This window comes from Chenopodium album, chromosome 23 (genome assembly GCF_948465745.1).
Source record: "Chenopodium album chromosome 23, dcCheAlbu1.1, whole genome shotgun sequence".
Taxonomy (NCBI): domain Eukaryota; kingdom Viridiplantae; phylum Streptophyta; class Magnoliopsida; order Caryophyllales; family Amaranthaceae; genus Chenopodium; species Chenopodium album.
Window position 1 is genome coordinate 27,804,105 of NC_137856.1, and position 12,138 is coordinate 27,816,242.

At 35.8% G+C, this 12,138-nt stretch overlaps 1 protein-coding gene across 1 annotated transcript; it reads right to left on the bottom strand.

Annotated features, from left to right (window-relative positions):
* Window positions 1-134: 134 nt before the first annotated feature.
* LOC145608918 (uncharacterized) lies at window positions 135-11,675 on the bottom strand. The gene is made up of 21 exons (XM_081664501.1): window positions 11,499-11,675; window positions 11,215-11,387; window positions 10,934-11,104; window positions 10,685-10,815; window positions 10,540-10,597; window positions 10,093-10,289; window positions 9,946-10,006; window positions 8,307-8,381; window positions 8,053-8,130; window positions 7,619-7,681; window positions 7,462-7,545; window positions 7,169-7,347; window positions 6,880-6,919; window positions 6,655-6,798; window positions 6,424-6,543; window positions 6,110-6,325; window positions 4,893-5,069; window positions 3,394-4,072; window positions 2,080-2,294; window positions 1,704-1,839; window positions 135-469 (listed from the first exon to the last, which is right to left on the bottom strand). The coding sequence occupies exons 1-21, from the start codon at window positions 11,638-11,640 to the stop codon at window positions 321-323; spliced, it is 3,288 nt and encodes a 1,095-aa protein (XP_081520627.1). The 5' UTR covers window positions 11,641-11,675; the 3' UTR covers window positions 135-320.
* Window positions 11,676-12,138: the final 463 nt, after the last annotated feature.

Below are 12,138 nucleotides of genomic sequence, written 5' to 3' on the forward strand. Positions count from 1 at the left end.
GATGGGATTCCCTTACCATAAAGCAATTGCCATAGTAATAGAGTGCGTAATTAAATCAAACAACCTATCTTCAAAAGTGACGAAAGGGTATACAAATTCAAAACTATATATTGATCCTAGTTCATACACTGCTTATAATATATGCAACAGGTTGCATATGAGCTTATCCAAGCTTGGTAATCGAATCACTCAAGGGTACAGCACGCAAATAAAATAATGAAAAGAATCGATTGAAAAATATGGCTTGCAATAAAAGCTCTCCTCTACACATTTTGGCTCTAATTATGCACACAAGAGTAAGTTATATCAGTCAAATTAAATTACTGGCTGAACCCTGTGAATTCTGGAAACAAGCTTCGCAAGCTTGAAATAAGTTGTGGAGACAGAGCCTGATTTTGTACAAGAGTTTGATGGTATCTTTCCAGCAGAGATTGCAGAAATATCTGTGGATCAAGCTCTTCAAGTGAACCTGTATAAATCACAAAAAACAGAACTGATCAATAGGTTGATAGCATCAGGATGTCTGTTAGCTTGTTCAGGGCAGCATGAATGCTTGATCAGCTTAATGAATTTGTTCGAAAAAAGATAACATGTGTTATTGGACTCAGCCCTCAGGTATAGTTGTATATGGATACAAAGTCAAGTGTGGGACTTGCCATAACTCAATATTAGGACATGGGGGGAATGTGGGGATACTATCTTAAATTCAGACACAGGTGATAGGATTATACAGTCTTTGAGTAATTCTTTTATTAAGAATATCTAAATTGAGGACCATACATCTAATTTCATCAGCAAAATAGGGGCAAAATGCAATTATTACTCCGTAATATGGTTTGATGTCAACTAATTTTTAAAAAACTTTTGGATGCACCCATCTAAATACTAACTCAAGACTGTTTTCTCAAAAAAAAAAAAAAAAAAAATACTAACTCAAGACTGCAATTCCCAAAAACAGAGAGATTGACACTGTATTAACCTAATAGTAGATATGCATCTACACCATGTAGGTTAATTGCATCAAGATATAGTGATTTGATGTCCTACTGTAATTTCAAGAGTTAATCAGGATTTCGTAAATGATTTATTGTCCTAATGAAATCAAGAGTCAATTATGAATTCCACATCTATATCCTTCTCATTCAGCATGAGTGTGTCAACAAAAATGCCAAGTTGGAGCAACATCTTAAATTGATTATGCTGAAAAGGCATCAAACAACAAAATTTGATGTCAACTTTGTATACTCCAACTTGTGAGACATATAGGAAATTTCCTCCTACTGTCTTGCATTTGTAGCATGCATATGAATTGGGGTGCTAAGGTCTCATCTTTGCATAGTTGCATCTAAAAGACTTTGCCCTTCCATGAGCCACTGCACAGTGCACACTATATCTCCACGTCTGTATGCACCTGTTCGGCTGTTTTTATCTTTGTTTAGCCCATAAGTGTCATTCTAACTACTTGTCTGATGACCTTTTGCACTAATTTTGAGAATTGGTCAAGTTAGCATTGATTACACTATAGAATAAGTGGGGAAAGGCCGAAAGGGGAAAATGAATGTTAAACCCTAAAGTATGCATTATCTTAACAGTAAAATTCTTGTAAACATTTTAGTAAACATTTTGTCAATATTTTGTGCTCAAGTGGCTATGTTTCTCTAAATGGTAAAGTGATTTAATAGAATAAAGAGTAGATGCCTAACCCAATTCAAGTTCTTCATCAAAATCCTCCGAGTCCCCTTCTTCAGCAAGATCTCCATTTTCCAAAGCCGCAGCAGCCTCAGCATATCTTTCCAGAAACTCTTCTTCAGTTTCTTCTTGTACATCATCATCAGAGTCCTAATTTTACCAATTAGGGACAGTATTAAACAAAGAAGTTAAAAGCTGGATAACATATACTTGCAGTTGAACTCTTATCAAAATTCCAAATTAAGCACCCATTTGCCAGTATAGCTATTTCATTTTCAAAGATGCAAAATGCAATGCAATGTAATTTTACTCCTCTGAATCTTAAGTGAGCAACAAGGATGAGCTGGACAACTAAAGTTAGAAAGAAAAGAGAAGCAACATAAGTCAAACCTCATCATCATCATCATCATCTTCATCATCATCAGATTCCTCTTCCTCTTCATTTTCCATTTCATCTTCAATTTCTTCATCCAAGTGATTTGCTTCCTGAATTTCTTTCAATCGTGCAAACGCTGACAAGAGCGAACTAAAGCATTCCCATAACAAGCCACTAGTTGGGCTTCCCACAGTTAAAAGCTGTTCAACCACCTTGCCAAGAGTGATAACTGAAATGAAGCATGCAATAGATAAGCACGGGGTAGAATAAAAAGAAAACAAATTTGCAGATTGAGATATACTATGGACAGCTGGCATATTTCAAGTGTCCACCCTTGGGAGGTAAGAGAGGCGGAGGGGGAAGAGGTGGGGGGGGGGTGTAAGTATGACATTCCAAGCTCAAGCATGTAGCTTGTATTGTACAAAAGAGGATAAACCCAAAAACTATACAGGATATGAAGAAAACTATCCTAAAATTATTGGTACTCTAACCCATCTATTAGAAACTGTATTGCTCCTTACGAAGTTATGAATCTTATAAGATCTAATTGACTAAATCCATTGTTAACATTTGAGCTGGAATTGGAGATACATTGTTGCCTGCATGTTGATTGGTCCCAGCTGTATGAACAAAATAAATTTGTGTCTAGCAGGCTAGCAGCTATGTAACTCCTGACTCTTCAAACATCATTTCACCTCAAGTAGCTGTGTCGTGTACTCAGACATGAATATGACACTTGATGACTTGAAGACTTCATTTAAGATCAAAATCATGCAAAAAAATTTATAAGATGATCATGTATGAACCTGTGTGTGTCTGAAAATTTTGGCCAAGTTCGAGTAAAATAGTCCAGCATCAAGAAAAAACTTTGTGGTACTTCAACAAAAAGCTAAGATTGCATCCAAACTTCTAGCTAATGATGGAATCGTACAGGCCTAGGTTGGTTCATGTGTTGGTGGTGGTTTTACTGTTGTGTAGAATGATGATTCCCTTATTATTATGAGATTTTGAGACCAACCCATTATGTGCAACTTCAAGCCAATAACCAGTGTAGCTGGAATAAATCCCTTCCCCACTTAATCTATCCAAAACTGAACTATGGACAATGAGATAATAGTACTTCTCTGTTAGAATAATAGAAGAGAAGGAAAGGCTTGGTAATTTACAAGAATCAGAGCCGTCAAATTATCAATAGCACCAAGAAAATCCATGCACAAGACACACAGGTACTGTTGATGATCAGTTCAGTATTATAAATGACCATATTCCAGTGCTACTAAACACAATGGAAAATAACAAACAGAGAGCTGAAGTGAAAAGAAACCCACCAACTAATTTAATTTCCGACTCTGTTGTAGTGTTTGGTGTGAATGAGATGGAGGAGATGGAGTTCACAGAAGATACCCAGACCATGAAACCACCTTTTTCAACCTTTTCTAGAACTGACTGGACAGCATCTGGATAATACAAATAACATGATGATACCGCAAGCAACAATGGTATCCAAAGTGGACAGGGTTTACTTTGAATATCTTTGAATCTAGATGCTGCAGCCTGACTAAAAGCAATTACCAATGAACGCTTGACTTCCTCTGTATCAGAAGAATAACATGACAGATGAAGAAGGATATGTACACATGCACAAGCCCTTGATGCTGCAGAAGGATACTGTGAAATGGCTTCACAGACAAATGCTGCAATATTTTCAATGAGAGATTTTTCTGGTACAGGAGGAGCTGGTGGTGGAGGCATCTTAGCGATGAAAAAATTCGGCAGGCCAAGGTTCTTCTCTAGATTAACAACCTCCTTTATGCAGTCAAAGACAGCCAAGTCCTCTACTTCTTCCCAGGAATGCCAATCTGCCATAATTTCAGTCCAAGCTAACAAAAGTTCTGATACTTTGAGTTCCAGAAGAGCATCATTGTTGGTACTGGACCGGATGATGAACCAAAGGATTGTTGATGCATCATCAATGCATGAATGTGGTGAAGTATCATCATCGTCATCCTGACCATTGTCACCACTATCAAAATGTATAAACCTTTTCTACAATTAAATTAAGACACGCAAACTTTTAAGTCGAATGAACTCCCCTATCTTGTTGATAAAAAGTAAAAGGAAACAAAGAATAAAGGAAGATTTAAACTAAATGACTCATTAAGAAAAGCAACCAATTAAACACTTAATGGACTACTCAGACGCGCTATAGAGGTAAAACATGGGTATGTTTCTAACTGTCGTTCTCAGCCAGCTTTGATTTTACTCTAACTACCAAAGAATATTATGAAAAGACTGGTCAGACAAAATAGACAACAAAAAAGTACATTCTATACAAGTTGATACAACTAAGTCTACTCTTACTTGGTCTGTCCAAGTCAAGGAATTTGCTAACTGAACTTCTTAAACAAATTATTCTTCTGAATTACTCAGCATGTGGAGGAGCTTAAGGAAAAGACATGAAGCTAATAAAAAATAATCATGTTGTTCTAGTAATTAGAATTTTACTTGGGCAAATTGCAGAAAGTGGCCTATGCATGTTGATCATATACTTTGTACATTGTCTATAGAGTAGAGAAGAGACATTGTTGTTACCACATCGTATGATATCAACATTAGGAGATCATATTGAGAGAGGCATATACAACATTGACAAGGCAAAAAAAGGGTGGATAGAGCATTAGAACAGATAAGCACTTGCATGTAGATAATGCACAGAAGGCGAACATGAAAAGATTTGTACACGTCATATGAAGGCCATTAATGCAAATAGTTGACTGAATCGATGAGGTACACAAAACAAGTGCTTATATTGCAATTTGACCCTCACCGATATTTCCTTGTTTACAAGCCATGCCTGTTGCAAGAGGGCAGAAAAGGCTCTAGCCATAGTTCTCTGATCAGATTCCCACTTTGCACTTATGTGGTTCTGTTCCTCTTCTTCAGGTATCGCGTCTTGCCAAGATTTAGCCATTACAGATAGTGCTGCAAAGCCCTTTATAACTGCCTGCCATAGGTAAGAAAGGATTATTTCTAAGATCCCAAAGGATACTAACAGAAAAAAAAAAGAAAAAAAAAAAAAAGAAAAGAAAGAAATCAGCATTTTTAAATAGAGAAAAATGAGAGACCAAAAAAAAAAACAAGAGGCAAGCGGCAACCAATGTTATTAGGATTGGGATCCTAATTTGGATCAGAAGGGGTTACTGGGATCGGATCATAAGATTGGATAATTAGATTGTACAATCCTACAAATTTAATTGCTTACTCACAAAACTCTAAAACTTAGTATTAGCTTTTTGATTCCTGATTAGTAATTGATTTGCTTGTATGTGAGTGTTGATCTTCTTCTGCAATTTGCTTTTGTGAGCATTCTGTGAGTTCCGAGGAAGAAGCAACAGAGAGACTAAATAAATATCTTTAGGAGTAAATGACAGATCTCTTGTAAGTGCTTACAAAATTCTAACAGTTCGAAAATTGCATTTTCATTCCCATCAAGCAGTATTCTAAGGGAATGTTAAGTTCATTAGAAAATAGTGATGACCCTTATGAGCCAAAACAATCATATGGGCAATTCCAACGATCTAATTGGCAATCCTAAATGTGTGCAATTTTGAAAATTATGCAAGTCATTTTGCTGAAGGACCAAATGAGAATTCAATATCAATTCTACTTGGAAGGCACATTTAATGCTCATATGGCGAGTCGGTGACAACTACACTAAAAAATAGCCAAATATAGTAGTGATGATTCAGATGAATTGTCAACAAATTTGCCTAATCTTTTTTTAAAAAAAAAAAATCCCCCTGCTGTCGACAACAACCCTCCCCCAAAACCAACCAGTAATATAAAAAGCTTTCACAGAACCACTTAAGGAATGGCTTCCAAAAACTCTCCATTAAGACTATAATTTGGATTTTCTAAGCCTACAATAGAAACTGAATCAATAAATCCTGCTCAATTACATTATCTTGGTATAATTTTTGTAAACGTCTTAAACACTAATAGACCAAAAAAAATAATGCATTACTAGAGGAGGTCAGTACTTACTTGAGGCCATGGCTCTATATTGGAAGGCATATACTTGGCAATTGTATCAGCCAACTGTGATACAACTAAAGGTATATGAACTGCTACCTCTTTCTCTCCAGCCTCAACCACAGAGCTAAGTAGTTGAAATAGCATGGAAATCTCCTCTTCTTCATGACCAATTCTACCAACTACTACTTGGAGAATAGGTAGCCAGTCAGGTGGCAAGTATTCACTCTGCAAAGTGTTGTATATATATTTAAGAATGAAGGCTCAGAATAGAGGGAAAAGAAAAAAACAATAAGTCAAGTTTACTTCTTCAGAAAGGGAATTACTTCAAGAATCTTGACCACTGCCCCAGCAGCACTTGCTCGCACAGGGTAACAAGACACGTCTTCGCAATCGGATATCGTCAGTGCTTTAAGCAATGCAGAATATACATCAGCTGCCATATCCTGTAAACCATAGTCGTAGATTGGATATTTGAGAGTTGAGAAAGAACACATTCAGTTGAGCGCTGTGACCATGTAATGAAAATTTCATAAAATTATAACTAGAATACTAACTTCAGGTAGAGAGGATGCTAGCTCTCCAAGTATCCAGTTTGCAGCAGCAAGCAAATAAGGGCGGGTTATGGAGACCTTGTAAAGTGGTAGCACCCGATGTCTAATTAAGGTTGCTGTGCGTTCAGGTTTTTGCTCCCCTAAGAACTGTCGATAAAAATGATAAAACCACCATAAATAACTGTTTTACATCAGAACAGATTAGGAAAAGAAAGGAGATGTTCTTACATCCTGTAGAGCTCCATACCCCATGAGAACACCATAATAACTGTCATTATCATGGGAACACCATAAGAAAACAAATGTAGGGTGACTACGAAAGTTTTATACAATACAGACAATCTTTACAAATTATTAAGGAATTGCTGTCAGAAGTTTCATCAGAATAACACCAAGGAAACACCCTACCAAGTCATAATAGAACTCCAAATTAACAGAGCGTTGGAAAGTGATAGAAATATATAATTAGTAGGTAGACTGCCAACTTGCCAAACAACAATGGTACTCAGAAACTTACTTATTTGATATACTAACGTCAGATGCATTTGCATCACTAGGAATTGGAAACTTTGACAGAAAAGGAAGAACTAGCAATTCTCCAACTGAACAGAGTTGGTCTTTTCCCTTCTTCTTATCACCCTTTTTGCGTTTTAAAGATGACAAAGAACTCTGACTGTTAGCCACCACCGGAGGCCCCTGCAAAACTTAAAAGATAAGAAGCTGTTTCTGGTTTTTGATCTTGAACAAGCCATCACACTACATTTTTACTTTCAGAAAACGCAAAGCAAACTTATAGGACTCTTAACTGACCTTTGACATAGAAATGACACCAAGTAAATTCATAGCACTTTTTCTGGCAGTATATAAATCCTCTCTCCATCCAGAAATTTCTTCCTAAAAGGCAGTTAACGCCGTCAGCAGAGCATCTTGTTGGGCGAAGCAAAACTTTAAAAAATAAAAAGCATACCAGCTCAGATGGTAAATTCTTGCTTAAGAACTCATCTGCATCTTCTTCCCATTCCAAAATATCCTGATACAAGTACGAAACAGCAAGAGGAGAAGTCTCAGAAAAAACAAATATATGTAGTAAAAAAAAAGAGGATACGAAGGTGGAATGGTGAGCGCTATAAGAATCTGCGTGATAAGGGTGATTTTATTTGGTAAATGGATCCTCAAACAAACTCAAATTTCTAATTTCAGCACACAATTTTATCCTATTATCACTATCATATTTTAAAGTAATAAAAGATTTAGTATAATGCTATATTACTAATCACACAATATCTCTGCCTTGGACTTAAACTATCAAATGAGGTTGAAACTACCTGATTATTCACCTCTAAGACTACATATTTGAAATAACTGAAAGAAACGATAAATATGTAAATTTCAGAAATAAACCTTTGCATTCATCATGAGTGCTGGAAAAATAGCTAAGTCCAACAATGATGAAAAATGGGGTGAAACTAATCTCCATCCCTGCTTCCAAATGATGCTATCAGAATACTGTAAGGGAAATAATAACTAAAAGTACCAGATACAACCAAAAGAAAACATAACCCTGCACCAATTGAAAGCTATCATTATGTAATCCAGAAATTGAATATTGCAACATCCAAATAGTTCTTAAGTAACTATGAACTGTAGAAGCTCACCGGGCCAGTCTCCAGGATATGAGAAATGACGTCAAATGCCAATGAGATGACCCTCTCTGATAAGCAGTCCAGCTTCTGCATAAGAAGAATAAACAAAATTTTCACTTCAGAGTATATAATATGACAGATAACCACAACTGCAAGAAAAAAGTAACAAATTAAACATAGATATGTTTTAAAAAATAAACTAAAAAGAGAACTTATGAACAAAGACTATAAATAGCTTGCTACTAATGGAATACTTGGAGTAATTGGTAGGCTACCCAGTGAGAAACATTTGAGTTGCAGGAAAGCAACTGATATAAAGGCAATTAAGAGATGCAGACACCTCAGGATTGGCCTGCCCCATGAAGTATTCTACCGCAAGTTGGAAGTCTTTTCTTTATTACTTTGTTATTAGAATTTCTTACTTGAGCCAACTGTTTGCAGCCATATTCAATGCAAGAAAAAAAGAGGAAAAGTAGTGTTAAGTAGAAGCCTGGTGTTTAAAGCAAAGACATGACTGCATTCAGGGGAAAGCCTAAAGATTGTTGTGTTGATGATTGTCCCCTTCGTATATTTATTTATTTAAAATTGAGAGGAGGTTGTTAAATTATATGAGCATGGAAAGTTCCTGTCCTGTTCCATTAGTTTTTCTCCACAACATTAAACAGACAAGGGAAAGAGAAGGATTTTTAAGCCTGCCTATAACAAAGGATACCCTAGATAAGATGAGGCTATAGAGGTCTTCTGCTATTCGAAGAAAAAGGCAAAGTAACATAATATAGGATTTAAGAAAATAATGCAGATGCACCCTAGCTCCAAAGTACTTGAGCATCTAAATTTTGAACAGTGTAAAAAGCTTAAAAAGCCACGCCATAGGCACTTAGCCACTTCAAAAGATTACAGTGGCTAAGGGTGCCTCAAGGCTCATTTAGACAGCTATTTAAACCATAAAGTTTGAGTTCTTTATAAAACCAATCTGGTGTTCATTTTGTCATGTGATATTAGAAAAATTCAATAATTTTTGTAGCTTATGTTTACTATGTAGGATTCTGTAGACTACTAGACCATATTCTTTTATACAGTTTAGTTAAAGAATGAGCATTTTACATCACTTGCACAAGTCTTATGACCTCTCGCTTAATAGCTACACTTTTATCATCGAAATGCACCCCATAATACTTGTTCTTAAATGTGGGTCTTATTGAGACCCTAAGATGCAATTTAAATTCATCAAACATTATTTCATCTTTATTAAATTTTATAAAGATTTCCCAGAATTTTATGTTACTTGCATTCTTACCTATTGCTTCCCACCTCTCATTTCTACCTCTGCTTATAGAAGTATTATAATTTCAATATGGGAAAATTATCATTAGATCCCACATTTTTTAGTCTTCCATTGTTATGATCCTTGACATGACAGAAACATCTCTAATATATAATGAGCCTAACTAACAATTTATTCAATTAGCATGGACTAGAAAGAGTCATTCTATTTTAATTGCTTTATAAAAACCAAAGAGAGTGCTTGATCATCACATTTTACCGAACAAGAATTACAAGCATTAGAAAATGCTTACAATGATACAGCACAATAATCTTCTTAAAAATAAAATTGCAAACAAAGTCAATAAACAAACAAGTGAAAACATACACTGATATTGGAGCTACGTCTGGCAATATGCAGAACACATTTCATAATATCAGGCATCAACCTGAAATAGTGAAATCAATAGAAAAAAAAAAATGTTAATACGAGTTTGGAAAGTCTGCACACGAACCGCAATCACAATTAACTTACTTATCAGAATACTTCCTGTGTCGAGTAACAAGAGCACAAAACATAAGCAAGATCCTCTTTCCAGTTTTTAGTCTTACTTGTTGACTGCCTTCAGAAGATACTGATTCCTCTAGATTTAATGTTTGTAAAAGGCCACATAAGTCACCAGAGAAAGAAGGCAGCAGAGTTGCAACAGAAGTTGGCATATACGACCTGACCTAAATATCCAAATTGCAATCAGTGTTGATAAGTAAATCGACAAAAGTGTGTTTATGCATAAGTTATTGGACAATGGGTAGAGGAAAAAAAGGATAAGCAAACAAAAATGGCTACAGCAACTATGTTCATCTTCAGAACACTGTTATTATTATAAAAACTTTGGTTAGTTATTTGAAACTTAACAACAAAATTTTAAGAGATAGCATCAGGCAACGGAATTACCACAAATAGAGATATTAAGCTACTTACAGCGAAGTATGTGCATTTGCACACAATTAGAAGGACATTCTCCGTCTCTATGTCCAAGCTTCGTTTAGTAGCTAAAGCCTGTAGAAAAGTTACCACTATTAGATGTTATAAGGGCAAAGCTGCAAAGCAAAGACGAATTGAGAACAGCAGACAAAAGCAATGGACCTTCTCCGCAAAACCATGAAATATAGCGAACAAAGGCACCAAAATATCATTGGCAATCTGCTCCAGCTGTGGTGGGACAGGTTCTTTCGCAACTTTTGGATTCAAGAAGTACTGGAGAACATTACAATCATATTGTAAAGAGTGAATTCGAGACTAAACAAGTTCGCGTCATATGAGTTTATCCAACTATCTACAAGTAACAGCCAACAGTTGATTGTATCATAATTACCTGAAAGGGTCTAAGTAATGTTTGAAGAGCTTTGAGCGCGTTAAGTGTTTTCAACCCACTACTCACATTTCCACTAATAATGTCACTATTTTGGATAGCATAACGAACTTGTGGCACAAGCTCAGGCCATTCATTTTTCTTCACAAATTCAGCATCAACAACAAAACTAAACTGCAATACGAAAACAAAAATTCGACTAATCACAATTTCGTATCGTACAAAAACAAAACTCAATTAAAACTTTAAAAGGAAATCTTAAGATCAAGCTCAATTTGAAGTACCGCTTCAACCAAAACTCTAAGAACAGGAAATTCCGCTCGAAGCAACGATTCGAGTAGCTTCTCCTTAAAATCCTTACTAAAAGAACCAGATTTTCCTTCGCCAAAAACGTTTCGTCTAATCAAATTCTTAAGATAAGTAGCAGCAGCTATTTTTTGACCTTGATTTCCATCTCCTACACCATCAATCAAATCCAAACTTATCGAATTTCAAAACCACAAAATGAAATCCAAAGTATTACATACAGAAATCAAATTGAATTCCAGAAAGAGCAGAAATGAGTTACCATTGACAATGGAGAGGAGTGAGAAAGGAAAATCGGAGGCGGCGGAAAGGCAATCAAGTTGGTTTGTGGCGTTGTGAACTACTTGGCCGTCGGAATTGAAGGTTTCATTGAGAAGTTGAGCAATTTGAAGAGTGTCCGCCATTGATGAAGAGGGGAGAGAAAACCCTAGAAAATTTGGGGATTTTGGAGTAGTAAGTGAAAGAGGGTAAATGGCGGGAAAATGATGGGATTTTATAAAGCATTGATTTTAATGTAAAGCCGGGAAAAAGTGTTTCGTTGTTCAAAACTTCAAATGTCGTTATACCCGTTACCAGATTGAGGGATTAATGAGATGTCAAAAATTTACCCCAGGGACTCAATTTAATCTACCCAAAAACTAATCAATTACGAGTAATATTTTACTTGTATGAACCGAGTACTTTAAAAAACACACAACTTAATTGAATAGACCCAACCCGAATACCTTATCGAATTCGATCGAATACTTGAATGGACACCTCTACGGGTTCTACCGGATTACTCCCTCGCAAGTTCACCCAAGTATCCCATACAAAAAAAAATACAACTTAAAAGGTCTTTTTTTCACAACTTTTCACTTAAAAGGTCCTTTTTCAAAAAGTCGACCATTTAAAAAGTCTTT

Coding starts and splice junctions, on each gene's coding strand:
- LOC145608918 (XM_081664501.1), bottom strand. CDS start 11,640: ATGGCGGACACTCTTCAAATTGCTCAACTTCTCAATGAAACCTTCAAT. Junction 11,388..11,498: donor ACTCCTCTCCATTGTCAATG/GTAACTCATTTC, acceptor TTGATGGTGTAG/GAGATGGAAATCAAGGTCAA. Junction 11,105..11,214: donor TTAGAGTTTTGGTTGAAGCG/GTACTTCAAATT, acceptor TTCGTATTGCAG/TTTAGTTTTGTTGTTGATGC.